Genomic DNA, 22,334 nt, shown 5'->3' with positions numbered 1-22,334 from the left:
CAGCACTGCTCAAAAGTACTGGAAGTATCTAACAAAAGGAGTGTTTATATGATAACTAGGAACCAAGAAAATAAAATAGGTAACAGTTCTTTTGATTTTTGGATTGATGCAAATGGCAAGATACTAGAATCCTAACTATAAAAAATACAAGAAATTATGTCCTTTATCTAGAAACTATCTATTGTAAAAAAAAAATCTGGTTTATTTTATTTTATATAGCTTCAGTAAATAGCAAGAAGGCTCAAATTCTACCTGATAAAGTGAAATATGAGAACTTTAAAACAAGATACATCAGTAAAATACACTGACGTTAAACTACGTGCCATAAGAGAGATCCTATAAATTTTGGATTAATGTATATGTATTAAATTGCTGGACTTGGAACCAGAAAGACCTGAATTCAAATACTGCCTCAAACCCCTCAAACACCTACTAGGCAAGTTACTTAACCTCTATGTGCCTCAGTTTTTCATCTAGAAAATAAGGATCATAATAAATAGCATTTACCTTTCCCAGCGTTGTTGTGAGGATCAAGTGAGATAATATAAAGAGCTTTGCAAACTTTGAAGTATTCTATAAATGTTAGCTATGAATTGTAGTAGTAGTAATGGAAATCTTGCCTGAGTTAATTAATATTCCTAATAGGGGCTAGAGATATAATAGGATATTATAGATAAAACTTAGCATATATTTTCAGAACACCAACTAGTTTGCTCTAGTTTGTTTTGTGGTGCTATAAATAGATAGAAAATTCTATTTCTAGCTAATGGCATATAATATTGTTAATGGGAAAGAAGATACTTAAATAGAATACATTTATGTATTGAAATTACATTACATGTCATGGAGAGTTTCTATTGATTTTGGATTGATTCAGATGACTAGAATACAGGAAACCCACCTGGAGAAACCCACTATTAGTAACAGGAGTCTAAATAGCTAACTGGAAATCATGTATAAAACTCAAATAAGATATCTCAAGTCTAAGGAGAATAAATTTTTGACGTTGAAACAAGTTTGCTCTAATTTGCATGAATTGATTTAAATAGTGGAAAAGCATCTATTTCTAGGTAATGAAGGGAAATTTCCATAGTAGGAAATATTGTTGTTGTTGTTGTTGTTGTTTTTGTTGTTGTTGAGTCTTTTCAGTTGTGTCCAACATTGCACAAACCCATTTGAGGTTTTCTTGGCAAAGATGCTGGAGTGGTTTGCCATTTCCTTCTCCTGTTCATTTTACAGATGAGGAAACTGAGGCAAACAAGGTTAGGAAACATTGACCAAGCACTAAATTCTATCAGATTCTATGGATGCTGGATTAATGCATGTAATGTTATTAGTGGAAACCGAACTAGAGAATTCTTATCTTCCTATTATAAAGATAGACAACTAACCAGAAACCAGAAACCAGATATATGTTAGATAGCATATACTGTCTGACAATATATAGGTAGGCATATAAAGCATTTACTAAATGTTTACTATGTGCCAGGCACTATGCTAAGCACTAAGTTTAAGTAAAATAATTCTTAAGATTACAATCTAATGGAGAAAGACCATGCCTAAGACAGAATCTAGACAGCAGGGAAAGAAAGAATGGAGGGGAGAAAGAGAGAATGGAGGGGGGGAAAGGGGAAGGGAAGAAATGCACCAGGCAAGAAAGATGATTCAGAGAAGACCCCAGTCATGAGTGAAGTGAATTTAAAGGCAGGAAGAATTGAGTTTGAACCCTATCTCAGGCAATTACTAGCTCTAAGAGTCTGGGTAAATCATTTAACCTCTCTTAGTCTCTGTTTCCTTATATATAAAATGGGAATTAATACTATCCACTTCACAAAATTTTGTGAAGGTCAAATGAGATCTAAAGTCTTTGCAAATGTTAGATCATGATATAAACCTAACTCTTATTTATTATGCATTGACATTGCATTGAGTTTCACTAGCACATCTGGTCCCAAACTTTTGGTCTTAGGATCCCTTTACACTCTGAAAAATCATTGAGATTCCTCTCACAAAGAGGTTTGGTTTATGTGGGTTAAATCTATTGATATCTAGGTGGCAGAGGGGACAGAGCACCAACCCTGAAGTCAGGAAGACCTGAGTTCAAATGTGACCTCAGTCACTTACTAACTGTGTGACCCTTGCCAAGTCACTTAACCCTGTTTGCCTCAGTTTTCTCGTCTGTAAAATGAACTGGAGAAGGAAACGGCAAACCACTCCAGTATCTTTGTCAAAGAAACCCCAGATGGGGTCACAAAGAGTCAGACAAAACTCAGATGACTAAACAACAACAAAATATCTATTGATATTTAACATATTAGAAATTAGAACATCTTAGTATCATAAAAATCATTTTGACCTCGAAGTCTCCCTGAAAGGGTCCCTGGATGTTCTTTGAGAACAACTTCACTATTGCATTCCAATTGTTCTTGAATTGATATCAACAGCTGGAATCTTTGAAACACTGTCAAAGAAACTCAATATTACTATCAGGAAATATGTAATAATAATGAAACATTTTCACAAAGCCCAACTAATTTTTTCCCTTTTTCCTTTTTATTGTTCTAAATGACTGGGAAGCTTTATTTCTAGCCAATTGCTAGAGAGTTAAGTAGAAATTATGTATTTAAGTATGATACATTGTCACAAGTTCAACAGAATTACTGTTTTTTGTTTCTCATCACTCAAAAAATAGCTAGAAAGTTTTATTTCTAGCTAATTAAGTGAAGAATTAAGGAATTCCAAGTGATGCTGAATTGATAGCTAGCATACTAGAAATTTTGTTACAGAAATGAAATATTACTATTAAGAAGTGAGAAAGTTTAGGGGCAGCTAGGTGGCACAGTGGATAGAGCACCGGCCCAATTGCCAAAAAAAAAAAAAGTGAGAAAGGGAATTAGAAAGCATATTTATAACTTATGTACAATGCATTGTGTCAGTTGAGAACAAATCTCAAAATCCAAAAAAAAAAAAAAAAAAAAGTTTTTTTTTGGAAGAATTTTGTTAACTCACTTCTACTGAGGAGAAAGCCAGAAAAAGGTATGGCTGCCTCTCTCAGTCTTTATGAGTTTACATTATATAGAGTTCAAATAAGAGCATAAGAACAAGCAGCTGGGTGGCCAGCACATAGAAAAGGTCACTTGAGATGTATACCAGCAGATAAGTATAAACATTTAATAAAATTTTGTGGAAGCCAAAAGCTGTTGGGCAGAAAAGTGTTTTGGGTAGAGCTGAAGACAAGGGGGTCTCTGAGGTTAATATGAACTACAGTTTTGAGTTAGGCCATTTCTAGCCAAAAAAGCTAGGTTCAAACAATATAAATAAGTAATAAAATATTTTCCCCACAATAACACAAGCTCATCTCATTTGCTCTATTTTTTAAATTGCTCAATTTTATTTTAGAAAACTATTTCTAGCTAATGCAATGAAATATTATTAGTTGGAGATAGATAGGGATAGGGATTGGCCCTATGATTTCACTGATATAGAGAACTCATGAGCAAAGAATCTTCCTCTAACAATTTGGTTCTTCCTCTTTCCGAAGCTTGTAGTCTTAGAGAGTTGCCTAAAGCACCAAGAGGTCAAATGATTTGCCCAGGTTCATACAGCCCTATGTGTAAAGAGTTGCAATTTGAATCTAGGTCTTCCTGACTTTATAGCTCATGTTTGATAATCATGAACATCATTATGAATATGAAATGATGTATATAATTTCAGTAAAATCCTTTGTAAAATAACCAACTAATTTGTTCCCACTTGTTTTTTGTTGCTCTAAATAATTGTAAATCTTTATTTCTAATTTACCAAATGAAATATGATCTCTAAGAAACAAAATATTTGAGAACAATTTAACTAGCAATGACATTGTGCCATTCACTAGAATATTCCAATTGATGGTAAATTAATATAAATTACTGAAATATGGGAAACATTTTTGGAAAGCTTAATATTACTATTAGTTGCCTAGTAGATACCTAGAAATCATGTAACAACAATAGTAATAGTAATAATAACTGGCATTTATGTAGTGTTTAAGATATGCACAGTACTTTAAAAATATCTCATTTAATCCTCATAACAACCCTGGAAGGTAGGTGCTATTATTATCCTCATTTTATGGATAAACAAACTGAGACAGGTAGAGGTTAAGTGACTTGCTTAGGGTCACACAGATAGTAAAATATATTGCCACAAGCCCAACTAGTTTGTTTCTTTTTATTTTGCATTGCAGCAAATAACAATAAATCTTTATTTCTAATTAATAGTTAAAATTATTACTAGAAAACAAGGTAGTTAAGTACAATATATGCTTAAATGTATATGCAATACATTGACAATGAATCAAGCTCCATTGGAGCATTCCAAATGATGTTGGTTTGCTGAAAATAACTGAAATACTGAAAATCTAGATAGTAAAACCAAACATTACCATAACAAGACTTTCAGTATAATGCATTGTCTAAAGTCCAACTTCTTTGCTCCCATTTGTTTTGTATTGCTTTAAATAGCTGGAAAGCCTAGGTCCACCTGTTACATAGGTATATTATTACCAGGTAATGGAACTCTTAAGTATAAGACAGTTACTCCATGACCTTGCGCCAAGTTGCATTGGAGCATTCCAATTGATGTTTCAGTGCTGCTAATAGTTGAAACATAGAAAGATAGCCAGAGAAACCATATATTGCTGTTAGAAACCTAGATACCTTACTAGAAACCATCCATTATTATGCATTTATTAAGCACCTACTATGTGTCAGACCCTATGGTAGGTGCTGGGAATACAAATAGAATGAATGAAAAAACCCTTGCTCACAAAATGCTTACTTACAGGGCTTCTCTGAAGCAGTGGTGAGGAAGGAGTACATTCCAGGCATCGGGAACAGCCAGTTCAAAGGGATAGAGGTGGAATATAAAGTGTTATGCATGAGAAACAGAGAAAGCCAATTCCTGCTTGAGCCCAGAGATAGGACCCCTAAATGAGAGATGATCCTAGGGTCAGTGGGTCTATTGTTGTTAAATAAGGAAATATTTCCTAATAAGGTTGTTCAAAAGAGTGGGCTGCTTCAGAAGGTAGTGAAGTTCTCCCTCAGTAGCGATCTTTAAGAAAAAAGGAATTGTGTTGTAGAAAAAATTCTTATTCAGGTACAGACACAGGTTATTTTATGAGGTCCCTTCCAACTCTGAAATTCTGTGATCACATCGAGAAAATCATTTGATTCTAATATACACACCCTAATATTAAATCTGAAGTGCTAGATTTGAGATCATTCCAGGATAGCTTTATTTACCATGTCTCTCAGTCAGTCAACATGGGAAGGAGTCACACTATTGCTGATAATACGGTGCAAGTATAATTTTAGTGCCAGTTGGGTAGCCTTGCTGAACTCGGAAAAGCTTGGAAACAAGCCACTTTACCTGCATCCCATTAAAGGAGTTATTCTTGCAGGATACTTCTAGGTCTAGCGTGACAAGACACATTGTCCATGGACTCCAAGTCCTCCCTTCTCCTAAAAGTCGGACTTCAGGGTATTTATATTACTATAGCATCCATCAGTTTGCTCATTTGTAAAATGAGAAGGTTGGATTCTATGCCTCTGAGGTCCTTCCCAGTTCAAGATCTATGATACTATATCCTTTACCTAAGCGTCTTTGCTCAGCTCCTTGAGTTTTATTTACTTCTTTGTATCTTGTATGCTGATCTCTGTCCGCAATCACTTAGTAACATCAAACACTGATAGATGAAATAAGGAACACTGTATCTGTCTCCACTTCTCAAATGTTCATTGGTAAAGAGTATTTGAGGGAGTACTACCTTCTTGAAGGTGCTTTGAAGAACCGAGAAAGAGATGCAGGGACAGGGCAGGGAGAGCTCACAGATTGTAGCTTGCTTCTTAGAAAAACGGCTATTTATTCAAATAGGTGCACTGTGCTAAGCCTAGGGACACAAAGTTGAAAAGTCATTTTTTCAAGAAATTTATAACCTAGTACAGGGATCATCAGACTATAGCTCACAAGCCGAATATGCCTGCTTTTGTACATCTGAATAGATAGGAATGGTGGATTTGGTAGTCTGCTGACCGCTGAAGTAGTAGAAAGATTAAATAAATACACAAATAACCATAATACAGTAGAGAAGGCAGTTCTTTAAGAATATAAATTCTTGAGCATTTGCCAATCTGCCTTGGTAGAGGGACTTTCCTCATTAGGATTTTCCAATGCCAATAAAATCTCAGGTCAAGTCCAAAACATTAAAGAGATCAAAGCTATGTCCTTGAGGTCACTCTGTGCTCCTGGTATATGGCCCTATCTTCTTATCATTCCAGTGCTTCTGCTTGGTTCCTCTTCCCACATCTTTGAAGTGTATGGGGTGTTCAGGAAGGACTAGCACCTCTGGTGTGAGGGCTTGCTAAGCCCTTTTCAGGGCTGCTCATCCACCTTTGGTGTCCACCTCTCACCCAACTCTCACCTGTGGCTCCAAAAAACTATAGTGATCCCTCCTATATCACAACTTTCCCCATCACAGTTTTGATATATTGCAGGTCAGCGTAAGAAATTAAATGGGAATTTTGGGGGGAGGGGTTTGCAGAAGTTGTGGATGACATGCAAAGGCCAGCAAATGACACAGGAAAAGTTTAGAAACTCAGAAATGCATAAAATATATGGATAGTGTTATATAATATCAATATATTTTATCTTTTAATATCATAAATATACACAATTTCTTTTTCAAAGTTAAAATAAGGAAAAAGTTAAAATTTGCAAAAAGAATGCAAAAGCCAGCAAATAATACACCAAGGTAGAAATATAGAGATATCTTTTAGTAACTCATAAATGCACAAAATGTATGTTATGTATATTACCTGTACAGTACGTATTTTACTGTTTAATAATATAAATGGACAGCTACACAATTTTTTTTCTTAAAATTAAATTTGTGAAAGAACTGTAGTCCTATACATTGGTTTGAGGATGCCATGCTTGACATCTCAAGGTGATGTTGCAATGATCTTTGCATCTCTAGTTTCTCATATCTCCTGTTGTTTAAACACCATGAACTCTATTAAAACCATGGGTCCCAAGCATAATGTTCCCAGTGGTTTAGAAAGTGCTTTTTTCATATAGTATTTTTACTTAACATTGACCTACATATAGCCTATGACCAAATACTTAGCCCAAATTTTACAATAAGGTACTGTAAACACCCCATGAAAGAAAAAGAAACATTTCAGACTTCTCTGATATGAAGGGAGGGCCAAAAATTTTTACATGGATTTTCCAGATCTCAGGGGTGCCATACCCCTAACCCCCTCAATATGCAAGGGATAACTAAATAGCATATTTGGTAGTCACAAAGGCACACCCTGGCACCATCTAGGCAGATGGGCTAAACTAGGTTGAGGGTAACTGACAGGCCTCAGATCCTTTAGTGTGTTAGAGGGATGCCTACTCCAAGCATGTGAAGGCTTCCCCTGGAGGAATGGGCTCATGAGAACAATTTATTCCAATAGTCATGAAGGTGGCTGAAGCAGGCACTTCGGAGTACTTGTCAAGGTCATCTGCTGAATCCTGGGCTATTGCCAGTCCTCCCAACTTTTGTCTTGCCAGTGGACTTAGGTGATGCTGGAAGCGAGAGACAATATCACATTAGGTAATCTGATTTCTAATTAGAGGAAAAATTAGGGACTTTCCAAACTAGGAAGGGGAGAGTAAACAGGTGCAATTCCCTGATTTCAGGAAAAGAGGTGTCTTGTTCCTCCCAGGTGTCTGTAAAACAATCAACAGAACGTGAAAACAATAAATGATTGATCAGTATGTGGGCAGTTTTCAGATACGACCTATGGGTTGCTTGAGATGTACAATTGTGAGAAAACTCCTTGCATCAGTCTTTGGATCTGACTGAGTTTCTGATCAGCATAACCTACGTCCTTAGTTAAGGGTCTCTAAACAGCAGGTAGAGGTAGTCCAGCTTTCCAACCTTGCAGAGCTAGGTTCAAACAAAACAATAAGATTTTCTCCCAATTCCCATAATTGAATAAAGTTTTCTCACAAAACAGAATTTAGGACTAGCCCCATAATTGAATAGAAAGGGAGCTGGCCTAGCTCCAGAACAAAGTCACAAGATGGAGTCAGTGTGGTTCACTCAATTCTCACAAATAACTGCTTGCTGTTCTAATCTCCTCAATTTCCTCAGTGGAAGCACTGAGTGTAAAGCCACCATTGAAGTTACCACATGAAGAAGGCTGAGTCATAACAACACCTTGAGTCCAGCTGGGATCAGTTCTTTGGTAGCTGGGAAATAAAATTTGAAAATAGCACTTCTTGAACTTTACTTATTCATTTGCTTTCTTGAATTCAGTTCTTGAAGACTAACCCTTCCACCTCATCTCTTCCTGTCCTCCTTTACTCTTTACCTCTCTCTCCCTTCTTTTCCTATTCTATTCCATACCTCTTTTTTCTTATATCCTTTTATTTGATACTGTTCTCCTATTCCCCATCTTCTTTCCTTCCTTCTTCACTTTGTACTTTAGCACAGCACTTCTTAAACTGTGAGTCACAACCTTCTTTGGGGTCATGAAAAATTTGGCAACAGTGAAAGGTTTCTGAACACACAATGATCAAAAATTAATTCAAAACCAAACACATAATGAATTCGAAGTGTTTCTGGCAGCGCTTGCCCCCATTGCATTGCGCAACTCACTGCAGTCTTGGTTCTGAACACAAAGCATGCACACTTTGCACTGTACATGCCCTCAGGCCATGCAACCAAACTGAAAAGGAGTCTCCAGTGGAAAAAGTTTAAGAAGCCCTGCTCCAATACATGCTTTCCTCTAGCTTCTCCTAATCTCTTGCTCTACTCACTATCTGGCAGGATTTTTAAAAACTACTTTATATGCTTGATTCTGCTCATGTAAACCCATTTATAGGGCAGCTGGGTGGTATAGCATATAGAGTACTGGGCTTGGGATCAGGAACTCTTCATGAGTTCAAATCCAGCCTCAGATACTTATTAGCTTGTGACCCTGTATGACCCAAGTCACTTAACCTTGTTTGCCTCAGTTTCCTCATCTATAAAATGAGCTGGAGAAGAAAATGACAAACTGCTCCAGTATCTTTGCCAAGAAAACTCTCAAAAATGGGGACGTGAAGAGCTGCATACAAGTGAAACAACTGAACAACAACAAAAACAACAAACTTGTTTATGTTGTGCTAAATATGTACTTTTAACCCTTCCCGGAGTTAATGTGTGTAACATGCCTTCAGGTTTCCAAGGTGATAAAAGTGCTGGTAATAGATAACTGCTGGTCAGGATGTAAATGTCCCCATGTTTCCCCCTCCTTTACCCCTAGAGAATTTGCCTTCACTCTATCTGGACACAGCCAGACTTTGACTGACAAGCAATTCCCACCTCCCACCCCTCATCTGAAGGGATGCTGAGGGCAGTTGAAGCCATGCAAATGGAATGTGGAAATATTCATTGAAAGCAGGTGTGTGGGCACCAGGAGGGAAAGGAACAAGGAAGGGAAAAAGCTTTTTTAAGCACCTACTATGTGCCAGACATTATGCTAAGTGTTTTATGATGATCGTCGCATTTGATCCTGGCTGAAACTCTTAGGGTCTTCCCCTCCCAGACTGATATTTTTGTGATGGTAAGTTGGGCTATCTTTGTCTCATTTCTTGCCTAGCCCTTAGTCATTGAATAGGCATTGCCTCAGACAAACTGAGACCTGAGAAATATCTTAATTTAGAAAGGCCAAGGCCATCCACTGCACCCTGGGCCGTCACCAGTCTGTCCTGCCACTGGACTTCAATGATCCTGGAGGAGAGAGTGAGGCTGACAATTTTGTTCAGCTCTGCCTCACCTAAATCCAATTCACATAGGCAAGTCATGACATTACCCTCATGGTGTCATTGGTCCTCCGAGAACAAAGTGTGAGCAATAACAACAATCTTGACCACCGCTGGCATAAATAGCTACCCTGGGGCCTGAGAGGAGTGCTCTAGGGAACCACAGAGGGAAAATACCAGCGAGGAGATCATCAGCACCATACTACAGGACTGGAGCTGTGTGATTAAACCAGAAATAAGAGACATGGAGCAGGTACTGGATTGCTAGAATTGTTTAGAATGCTGAGATCAGAGCTGTTTTCCTTCCCTTCCCAGGAGAGGCAGCTAGGTGGCAGGGTGAAGAGAATGCTAGACCTAGGGTTAAGAAGACCTGACTTCAAATCCAGCCTCCAACACTTAGAGCTGTGTAATCTTGGGCAAGCAATTTAACCTTTATCTGCCTTAGTTTCCTCAAATGGAAAATGGGGATCACAATAACATTCTACTTCCCAAGATTGTTGGTCCTTGGGGGCAGCTTGGGGGCAGCTGGGTGGTGTAGTGGTTAGAGCATTGGCCCTGGAGTCAGGAGGACCTGAGTTCAAATTGGGCCTCAGATACATGATACTTCCTAGCTGTGTGATCCTGGGCAAGTCACTTAACTCCAATTGCCTCACAAAAAAAAGAAAAAAAAAACTGAGGCCCAGAGAGGACAAATGCAAAAAAGGAAAGGAGAAGAAACCCAAATTAATATAGCCAGTAAGAGCTAAGACTCAAACTGAGGTGTTCCAAATTCTGATATGAGTTCCATTCTGAAAATATTTGAACCCTAAATCACTCTGAAAAGAAGCTGGAGTTTTTTTTCATCTCCTTGGACAATTTCTCATTAGGATTCAAGTTTCTGGGTCTATTACTACTAATTGTGATAGTTTCCCTTTATCCAGAAATATCACCAACCATCCTACTCCTCACAATAAGTCATCATGTCATGTCATGTCATAGATGAGGATAACCTATTTTCAATGATTTGAAATTGTTTCTTTCTGAGACTTCCTCATGGTCAGGGTTTTTTTTCCCTTTGTTATTTCCTTTTTAAAAATTAAAAAAAATCTCTTTTCTCTTTCTCTCACTTTGATTATAAAAAGAAGAACATACAACAAAACCATTGTAACAAATATGCATGGTCAAGCAAAACAGATTCCATCATTGGGCATGTCCAAAATGCATTGTGGTCTGATTTAGAAGAAATAGGATTGTATGACATCTAAGTTTCCTTCTAGCTAAAAACATTATTGGCCCTTCACTAGTTTAGGGATCAGAGCATAAAGAACCTAACTAGTAAGGAAACTAGGCTTTAGGTCGAAGCCCAAGTAAATCTTGATATCTTGAAATGCTATTCTGGTCAGCTTTCTCTTCCTATAAATGTTTAATCACTCCAGTACTAGAAGGAGTTATGATCTATCCCTTCCTTACAAGCCACATTAGACTTCAAAATCAGAACAGTTCCTACTGAGCAACCATGATGTACAATGGCAATTAATAGCAGCCAGGGAATGGTGAAGCAGAGGGCTCAAAGTCTGAGGAGACCATGTGGCCCTATTACAAAGAGAATATTAATGGGTCATAAGAAATGACAAATAAGAAGTATTAAAGAAACTTGAGAAGACTTATATGAACTGATGCAAAGTGAGCTAAGCAGAACCAACAGAATGATGACCACATGATGACCACAATAATGTAAACAGGAGTTTCAAATTTGTTCTGCTCACATGATGAAGTTACATGGTATAGCAGATGAATGATAGACTTGGAGTCAGAAAGACTGGAGTTCAAATCCTCCTTCAGACACTTATCAGCTTTGTGACCTTGGTCAGGTCACTAACTTCTTTCAACCTCAGTTTTCTCATCTGTAAAATGAGGATAATGATAGCACCTACATCACAGGTCTTTGTGAGGATCACATAAGAGTATATAAAATACCATGTAAATGCTGGCTATTATTAATTAATCATAGTACAATAGTCTTTTCTATGAAATAGATATTTCATATCTGTTTATCAACTGTTTAAGTTGGCAATAAAGAAAGGCTCCAAGCAATAGAGCCTCCAAACTCAGTACTGGAGACTTGGGATTCCTACACTTCTTCTCCTCCTCCATCCTCTGGCCTGCTTCTTCCTTGACAGAACTTACAGCAGCAGAGGGAGCTCCACCCATAGAGCTGCTGTTATGACCTCAATACCAAGCCAGGAGGAACAGAGAGAATAAAATGCAGCTGGGGGCGGGGCTGGGGCTGAGGAATGCAGAAGTCTTGGGTCATGGAGAGACATTTCTTAGGGAAACTTTTGAAATCCATTGGTGTAAAGGAGAATAATTTCAAAAACTTTCAGAACTCTGATCAACAAAGTAAACTGTAATGATACCAGAAGACTGATGATAAAGCAGGTCTCCTGCCTCTTAATAATAGGCTAGGGATACAAAATGAGACATTTTCAGACATGACCAATGTGGATTTTTTTCTACTTATTTTTTTTTATAAGAAAGGGCTTGTAAGAGGGAAGGAATGAATTAGTGTTCGGCTCAGAAAAAAAGAAAAAGAAAATATGCCTTTTATGTACTTTATTTCCCAATTACTTCTTCAGCTAAGCTAATCTCACTTATAAGCCTTTCTGTTTGTTTTTAGTTAGGGTTTTTTTTTTTTAGTCATCTTTCACTTGTTTCAGATTTATTGTGACCCCATTTGGGGTTTTCTTGGCAAAGATATGGAGCGGTTCGCCATTTCCTTCTTCAGCTTTTTTTTTTTTTTTTGGCTAGGCAATGGGGTTAAGTGACTTGCCCAGGGTCACACAGCTGATAAGTGTTATGTATCTGAGGTCGGATTTGAACTAAGGTCCTCCTGACTCCAGGGCTGGTGCTCTATCCACTTCGCCACCTAGTTGCCCCCAGCTCATTTTACAGATGAAGAAAACAGGGTTAAGTGACTTGCTCAGGATCACACAGCTAATAAGTGTCTAAGGCTGGATTTGAACTCAGGTCTTCCTGACTCCAGACCTGGCACTCTATCATCTATGCCACTTAGTTGCCTTTCTATCTGGTTATCAAGTCTTTATTTAGTTTTCTGTTCCAAATCTCTCTAATATTCTCTGAACTAATAACAGACATGAGCATCATACTCTTATTTGTTTTGCAACACTGGTTACTCAGAATTTGGCCTCTTGCTAAATGCTACATTCCTGTTTTAAGAAGACACCTGGGTCCATCATGCATCCAGCCAGGCCTCAGTTGTGGCATAGAAGCAGCAGGTGGTGCTAGTGAGCAAGGCAGGCTCAGTTTAGCCTGCGTAGTGGGGGAGTGAGAAAACATAACTTTCATTCAGCAATTTCTTCCCTCAGCGGGAGTGGCTTTCCTTCCAGCCCGCCAAAAATAGCGGCCATAAGTAAAAAAGGAAAATATGCTTACTCATGCTTCTATCCTCACTGCTTTTACCAGCTCATGATTTATTTCTAGAACTATATAAATCCAGTATTCACATGCCAGGCTTCTATAGTCTTTCAAAGTTCCGCTGCTTTGTCCTAATAAGTTCAAGCCCCCAGATCAGTCCGTACCAGCCAAACTTTACTCTCCCTAGAGTGGAAAGCACTATCTCTCTTATCCTCTCTCCAATATTTATAAGCTTTAAATAACAAGCACCTACACAATAGCATTTCTGCAGGCCAACAGGGTTAAATAGTAAATAAATAAGATCAAAATTGAAAGCAACAGATACAAAACAGATAGCTAGCTAACTGGAAGAGGGAAAAGAGGCTTTGCTGGGCATTAAAAATAGGTCTCTGACATGCCCCTTCTACCTGTTTGGGTGTAACAGTTTATAAATCACTTTAAATACATTATTTCATTTGATCCTCACAACTCTGAAATGTTATTTTTCATTTTACGCATGAGGAAACTAAGGTTAAGAATAGTTAGATGACTCCAGGGGTGTGCTGGAGCCAGCTCTAACCAGTCTATGTTAAATGTTCAGGGTGAGCATTTATACCTCAGAAAAAGACCATGGCTACAAATAAGGGCTTGATTTATTGTTTTGTTTATTTCTAGATGTAAGAAAATGTTGATAACGCAGATTAAATTTAAAAGTGTGTGTATACACCCAACCCTGGCCTAGTTGTTGAGCATTTAGCTAGAAACAACATTGTACTGCTCTGTGCACACTACTTGAGTTTAGCAGAAGTGCAATAGAAGGTTCTGGAAATGAAGTCATCACCAGACTGGAGACTTGATGACCGGAGGCTAATAATAACAGAAGAGGAAGTGGAAGAAAAAGGAGAAGGAGAAGAAGGAGAACTTAGTGCTTTAAGATTTGCAAAGTGCTTTTCACCTATTGTCTCATTTAAGCCTCACAACCACAACAACATAGATAAACACACCACAACTTAAAGGTAGATAAAAGCATTTAATCAGAACAGAAAAGGAAACAAACATTAAAAATGTTCTCAGCAAATATTTTCCAAATGAAAGTATTTTCATTTTTCCCTTCCCCAGTATAACCCAGAGCCCTCTTTGTTCAGATTCCTACCTGAATACTGAGAAAAGTAAAATAATGCTTTGGCAGCCCCAATACTTACAGCTTTTAGCAAATACTCTTGCTCTATTGGGTCTGAGATGAATGGTGACAGGAGAAAACAATTACTCCTGCATTCTTGGAGAGGACAGCCATGAACAAGAGGAGTAGAGGCAGGGCCCCCTCAACCTGCCCAAAATTCAGTTCTGACCTGATGGGATCTAGGACCTCCAGACCTCTTAAACTCATAAGGTTGCTTCCAAGCCTAGATATATCCATCTTAGACTACATACTAATTCAGTTAAGATCAAGAAAGAACAAATATAAAAGAAAAGGCAGCCAAGGGGCCAAATTCAAAGTCATCATTACACAAACTGCCATGTTGTTGAGATTATCATGATGGGGGGAGGGGAAGAGTAGGTCAGTTTTTCTCCACTCTTCATTGGAGAGTCTGGTATTAAATTATTCCTCTTGGAGTGTAGCAGTAAGACAGTGCTCCCAGAAGCTGACTTTTCTTTTAACTGACACAGCTCCCTACTCACGTGCTGCTATTATGATGGTGGGAATAACAGTGAAGGATCAATGGATCATTTAGGATTTGCCATGTAATACTAAAATGCCAAAGCCTTTCCTTGCTGGGTCACCACATTGCCAAAAGCAGGCCCCAGAGTTCCCACATTGTTCACCAGAAGGGCAACTGAGTATACTCCATATATATATAAGTGGCCCTTATTACATTTGTAACATATCTAGCCGTAAATGTAGATGAGGATGAAGGGTAGTCTCCCTTATTTAAATCCTTTACTCAAAGGTAAGTTGAAGGGTATATTCAAAAGGAGGATCTTTCACATGTATATGCCTGCAAATAATCCAAAAGGATTATTTCATGCAGTATGTATGAAAATAAACTCCATGTTCTCAGATATGCCTCAAGGGCATTATTTTCTTTAGGCAATTGGGGTTAAGTGACTTGCCCAGGGTCACAAAGCTAGTAAGTGTCAAGTGTTTGGTCTGAGGTCAGATTTGAACTCAGGTCCCCCTGACTCCAGGGCTGGTGCTGTATCAACTGCACCACCTAGCTGCCCAGCATCATTTTCAATGTATCAGCTACCAGAGTTCAGGTTACTACTCATTTTGATGGAAGACAGCTGTGCCTCTTCAAAGACCAGATCACATCAAGAAGTCTCAACTTTGAATCACTTAGAAATATCTTTGAACGTGTGGGTCACAGAAACAAAGCAAGGGAGCCGTATTGCAGTTGCACATTTGAAGGCAGAAGCCCACAGAAAAACTAGTAACAGATGGTACAAAACCATTCTCTTTATAATGGTAAAGGTATAATATTAGCACAAATGTTAAAAGACCTAAAGGAAGTTTTCTAGGGTCTAGGATAGATCCTCTGAAAGAACACAAACAAGAATTGCACTGAATGAGAAGATATCAACAGGCCATTGAAGGGATTACCTACACCAATGAAATTAAGGATCTATTGAAGTATTCTTATCGAGAACATATCAACTTAAAATGAAACTACCATAAAATAAGCTATAATCTTGACTTGGTCATGAGAAATACAAAAAGTGTGAAGTCTAGGAAAAGCACATTAGAAGGTAAGATTTGAGTGTTTCCAGCACTGCCCAAGGGAAGAGGATGTTCTGATTTTAGACTGCTGGTCCAAGTTATTTAGAAAGAAATATCCCTAGAGAACATGATGATTACAACAGCTTAATAGAACATCTAACTTTATTTAATCTAATCTTATGCTTAAACTTTGTATAATCTAATTCTATGCTTACCATGCAATCATCTGTACTGAGTGAATTTGGTCTTCTGGGGAAACCAGAAAGGAATATCCAGTACTGATCATGATATCTGGGCCTTTATAAGTGAATAAATTGGTGTTCTGGTTACAACGTCCTGTAAACAAATTCCCCAGAGTCTGACAAGCACCAAAGAATTGATAAAATCAAGTTTTTGAGCCTACAGAGCTAAAGACCAGACCCTGTCTCCATGGAGACATGTCTGAGGTATAGACACTTCCATAAAGCCCATCTTGAAATAACCAGATGACCTCTTTACTGGCCACCTAACTATAAGAGTCAGCAAGAAGTGAGGGAGTGGTTGGGGAGAGAGGGATAATTTAAAGTAAGATATTCTTCTGAGCTCATTAAAGGTCTCTTGAATCCTGATGTGAGCTTATTTATTCAATATTGACATAATATTGAATATTATGCACGACAGTGGATAGAGACTAGCATTGGGGTCATGAAAATCTGAGCCCTACCTCCAACACATACTAGTTGAATGACCATGGGCCAGCCAGTATTACCTCTCAGTACGCCTGGCCACTCCCTAGGAATAGAAATTACCTTTAAGGTACTAATCTGTGTTTGTAGAGGAAGTTTCCACACACCAGGAGTCCCTCACACCAGCAAAATCATAGGTCCAGATCAATCCCTCCTCCAATCTCCTCACCAGAAAAAAAAAAAGAATTGCAAAAAACAAACAAAAAAAAAACCTCTATGTGCAAGGTGCAATAATAATATGCAGGTTTCATACTCAGTTTCTCATCTGATCCATTAAACTAAACTATCAGGAAGAAAAGTATTGTTACCTCCACTTTACAGATGAGAAAACTGAAGTTTATGGTTTTTTCAAATTGTCATTGGTCACTTGCCTGGTCAGTGAAAGAAGTTGGACCAGAACCTGGATAGTCTTTTGATTGTCAAGCCAGTGATCTTTCTGACACATCTGGCTGCCTCTCCTACATCCACACTAGAGACCGAAGGAGATACGATTTAGAGCTGGAAGGTACCTCGAAGATTAAAAAGTTCATAGTATTTCACACTAGAAGGGAGCCTGGCTATCACCTGGTAAGATCAATTCATATTATAGATGAGGAAATTAAAGCTCAGAAAAGCCAAGTGTTTTTTCCAAAGTCCCAAAGATAGTAAGTGGCAGAGACTGGATTTGAACCCAATCTCTCTAACTCCAAATTCAGTCAGGTTTGTGTTTGTTAGTTTGTTTATTTTCACTCTGATGTATGAGGACTTATCTTGTGGGGCAACTGAAGGTTGGATACTAAATTACAAAGAATAAACCTAAGAGACTCCATTGGAGCGCCACTGATCATTACCCCTTGAATAAGCCGGAACCTTTCTAGTAGGGATGGAAGTGATGGAGAGTGAGACCCCGAATTTCAGGTCAATGAGTTTCAATTTCCAAAAGTTCAGAGAAGGTATCCCAGAACTCGGGGATTCCTGGTTCCAAGTGTGCTGTTCAGAGACAGAAAGGGGAGCTGTACTAACTCCAGACTATTTCTATAAGTGCACCGGAAGACCAGACAAGGTGCGTGTGTGACGAGTTATTGTAGAAGTAGGAATTGGCAGTGCCAGAACCGCAACGTCCTGGGATTAGAGCCAGCTGCAGAGCCTCTGGAGTCTGACTCCTCCAAAGAGGCAGGCAACGCTGAGTAGCAGTACAAGGAGCCTCAGCTGAGGCTGGGCGGAAACCCAGTATCCTGGCAACTTCGCAGCAGCCACCTTTTTGACCTAGGAAGAATCCTGCCGAAATTCCTGAAACCTGCCCAGGGTCAGGGAGTTGTGCCAGGTACTAGTGCCTTTAAAGCTCTGTCCTTGGTACTGAAACAACGCCACCCCAGCCTCGGGCAGACCGCTTCTTTGCTCAGCACTGCGTAGCTACTGCCTTCCTCCAGAGACCCATCTGGTGCTGAAACCGGATGCAGACTGGTCCTGAGGGCTGTGACCTGGAGTCCGCAGGACCCCGAATAGGGGCTTAGCCCGTTGTCTTTGTCTCAGCGGTGTAATACAGAAAGAGAGCTGACGCAGAGCAATTGAGAGACCAGCTAGCCCGGCATTGGGAGGGATCAAAGAGGAGAAACTCTGAGCCCGGGCATGGACCTGCCCAGAGCTGAACCCTACAGAGGAGGAGTAGGACACTCCAATTACAATGAGGAGCTGCTGCATAAGGTAAGATTCCACTTGACCCCATCTACAGTGGAGCGGTAACTTAACCAATTCTTTGTGCTCCCAAGGAGTTTCTCCTAAAACAAACCTAGTGGCTTTATGGCCCCATTTTGAGGAAAGAAAAGCTGGGGGAAGTAGTTTATGAGTTGAGGAAATAATGCAGTTCAAGACGCCTCTCGGTCTTGATTCACACACTTAAATAAGTTCTATATCTTTTTTCTCACTCTCTACCCCTTCCTCTTTGGTCACCGTATATGAACTTCTGTGAGCCGCTAAAAACTTTCTCTTCTCTTGGTCTCTGCATCTGTGACCGAATTTCTCCTTCCCAATACCTTTCAAGAAAAAAGCCTCGTTTAGCTCCCGCGGCAGTCTCGAGAGCTGGGTTCCTAGCCTTCTAGGCTGCAGTTAGAATCAGGCACAGGCGTCGGAAAGTCAGGACAGAACTGTGTTTACAAACAAGATTGCCAGAAGGTTGCCTCTGAGTCCCACATACTGCCCAGCGGTCTCCGGAAAGAGTTGGCTAGTTGCAAAGACCCAGAACCAACACTGCTTGGAATCTGGAGATTATCTAGTCTATCCCTCCCCAAGTCTTGCAGATCAGGAAACTGAAACCAAAAGAGAAGAAAGCAGGTTGCCTGGATCTCTATCTAGTGCTTTCCCCACTGCATTCTAGGTTTTTACCTTAAAGTTTCATAACATTTTTCCTGGACCTCTGCTTTTCACTTTGTATCTTTGACCCTTATATCAATTTCACATTTTTCTTCCTAAACTGTAAATTCCTTGAGTTCAGGAACTTGTGTCCTATCTGTGTATCCCCTAATATAGGAGGATCTAAGGTTTAACCAGCAATCTAAATATTCTCTCAGAAGAATTTTTTCTTTTAAAGAAATGACATTCCCCTTGTTAGATTTTTAAATGATAGTGAGGTACCTATATATGTCTATTTACCTTGATTTACACATGTATGTTTCCCTTTTTTTAAACACTGTGCTTTGCACGTAGTAGGCCCTTGATAGATGCCTTTTACATTAGATTGAAGTGCCAGTCCCAATTTTCTGAGCCTTGAGTCTCAAGTTGAAGTGATTGTAAGGATCAAGAAGCAGTCTTCTTTCTGTACATGCTCTCTAATTGAGCTCCAAAGCTCTGTTTTCACTCAGAAGAGTCCAGTACTGGTTGTCATCCTGACTTGATCTTCAGCATTCCTTTCCCATAAGTTTCCTGTCTTCTCTTGCTATTCCTCATATTTCCTGCTCCCAATATCAGCATCTTGTGAATTCCTTGAAAAGCTGCAGGTAGTCCAGTTCTTTAATTTTCTGTAGTCAAAGGGTTACTGTATTTTCTTAACACAAAGAGAGGAGAAAGCTGAAGTCTGGGCTGTGGATTTCAAAAATCCAAGAGCATATGTCTTCAGGTTGGGAATACTTTGCATGTAGAAGGATAAACATGCACTGGTTTTCTCTGAAAAGTTTTAAAATCACCTCAGGTTGGGGAAGACGTCATTAGTTCAATGGGAATTCAGTCCCTTGCACACAAGAAATGAGATCTTTGGGGATCCGTCCACATAGAATGTTTACAAGCAAGAAAAAGGATGCACATACACAAACACATGTGCAAATCAAGTTAAAGAAAATAATCCCAATAAATTAATATAGACATCTCTTAAAAAAAACTAACAAGGGTTGTATGATTCATTTAAAAGAAAATTTATTCTAAGACACAATATACAGGTTGTTATTCAGACTGTAGTCTTTTTAGTTATGGTTACCATCCCAGGAAATACAATTTATATTTGGAAACACTTTAACAATTTCCATTCCCCTTCAACTCAATGACCCTCATAGCAAAGAAATCAATTAATCAGCAAGTGTTTCTTGAATGAAAGTTTATATGCCCAGCATTGTGCTAAGCAACTGGGGATACAAAGACAAAGGTGAGACAATCCCTGCATTCAAAGAGCTTACATTTTAATGGAGGAAACAATAATGCATACATATGTATGGATGTGTATACACAGCATAAATATGAAGTGAATACATGTAGATAAATACAAAGTAGTTAAATACAAGGTAGTCTGGGAGGGAAGGAGCTAGCAGTCAGAGGGAACAGGAAAAGCTTTCTTTAGAAGATGCTTGAGCTGAATCTTAAAGGAAGATTAAGAATCTGTGAGGTGGAAGTAAGGAGATGGTGCATACCAGGCATTTGGGATGGCCAATGAAATGGTATAGAGCTGGAAGGTGTAGTAGCATGTGTGAGAAACAAATAAGAGTCCAGTTTGGCTAAATTGCAAAGTGCAAGAGGAGGAGTAATGTCCAAAAAATCTGAAAAAATAGGTTGGGACCAGGATGCATAAGGCTAGGTTGAAAAAACTAAACAAAGAAGTTTTTATTTTACTCTAGAGGCAAGAGGAAGTCACTGGAGTTGACTGAATAGGGAACCATATGGGCAGGTTGGCATTTAAGGAAAATTGCTTTGGCAGTAGTATGTATAATGAACTAAAGTAACGAAAGACCAGTTGGGCAGGCAGCTTTTGCAATAATCTATGTAAGAAGTCAAGTCAACAAGCATTTATTAAGCACCTACTAAGTTCCATGGATTGTATGCACTAAGTGCTAGAGAGGTGATGAACGCATGAACTAAGGTGGTAGCTGTGTGAGTGGAGGGATGGGGTTAAGAGTCAAGAAATGTTGTAAAGGGAGAAGTGGTAAGATTTGGCAACTGATAAATATGTAACATGAGGAAGAGTGATATGAGAATTAAAGGTGATTTTGAGGTTACCAGTCTGAAAGACTGAAGAATAGTAGTTCCTTTGATAGGAATAAGGAAGTTGGGGAGGGGAGGGAAGGGGGAATTTGTAGCTAGGTGGTGCAGTGGATAGAGTGCTGGGCCTGGAGTTAGAAAGACTCATCTTCATGAATTCAAATCTGTCTGGAGAAAGAAATGTCGTACCACTCTGGTGTCTTTTCTAAGAAAACCTCACAAAGAGTCAGACATGACTGAAAATGGCTGAATAAGGTGGGGACAAAGGAAGGCTTGGCAGGAAAGTGAATGAATTCAGTTTTGTATATATTGAGTTTAAGATGTTTCTAGTACATCTAGTTTCAAATATCCAACAGGCAAGTTGCAATGCATGACTGAAGCTCAAGGGAGAGACTGGGGCTGAATATATAAAGATCTGAGAGTCATCTGGATAGATGGAGCTGATGAGATTACTAAGAGAAAGAGTGTGGAGAGAAAAGAAAAAGACTTAAGACAGAACCTTAGGGAACACAATAGGAAGCATGGTATGGATGATGAGTAAGCAAAAGAGGCTAAAAACGTACTCTCAAATCTATCTTAAAATCTACTTAAATAGTAGTAATAATGGCTATCATTATTATTGTTATAGCTCACATTTATATAGTAATCCTTAAATAATACTAATGATAATGTAACTAACGATAAATATAATTCCTGCAAACCTGGAAAGTTGGGACATCCTTTCCCACTGAGAAGCCCCAGATCTGGATTTACAAGGGTCATGGGGAACCTGACCTATAAAGAGAGATTATCTCCTTTTTCATTGATAAGAAGAAGAACTAGAAGAGAGCAGAGAGAGAAACCCAGAGAGGAAAAAGTATCTAGAAAGAGACAGTAGTCACCCAGGTCAAATGAAGCAGAGAGATTGAAAAAGATGAGGAATGAAAAATAAGAATATCATATGGTCATCAAGAGATCATTGGTATCTTTGGAGAGAGTAGTTTCAATTGAAAAATGATACCAGAAGTCAAACTGTAAAGTATTGAGGAGTGAGAGGTGAGAAGTAGAGGCCACAAGTGTAGATACCTTTGTTTAGGACTTTGGCTGAGAAAAGAAGAAAAGATATATGATGATAGCTTCAGGAAGTAGTAGGGTATAATGAAGTTTTGTTTGTTTGTTTGTTTGTTTTTTAGGATGAGGATAGTCTTCTTAAGGGGCAGCTAGATGGTAGAGTGGAT

The 22,334-nt window shown here is 38.8% G+C and overlaps 1 protein-coding gene across 1 annotated transcript in view; it reads left to right on the top strand.

Moving 5' to 3' along the window:
• The first annotated feature begins 18,149 nt into the window (after positions 1 to 18,149).
• Positions 18,150 to 22,334, top strand: part of RAB37 (RAB37, member RAS oncogene family) — an 83,015-nt gene continuing 78,830 nt past the window's right edge. Inside the window, exon 1 of the mRNA XM_027873071.1 lies at positions 18,150 to 18,363. Within this exon, the coding sequence (XP_027728872.1) occupies positions 18,289 to 18,363 (75 nt within the window). The 5' untranslated portion in view covers positions 18,150 to 18,288. The remainder of the gene's footprint in view (positions 18,364 to 22,334) is intronic.

This window comes from Vombatus ursinus, unplaced genomic scaffold (genome assembly GCF_900497805.2).
Source record: "Vombatus ursinus unplaced genomic scaffold, bare-nosed wombat genome assembly UNPS02014801.1, whole genome shotgun sequence".
Lineage (NCBI taxonomy): Eukaryota > Metazoa > Chordata > Mammalia > Diprotodontia > Vombatidae > Vombatus > Vombatus ursinus.
The sequence above is the reverse complement of the archived record's forward strand: the minus strand, read 5'-3'. Positions and strand labels throughout refer to the sequence as shown.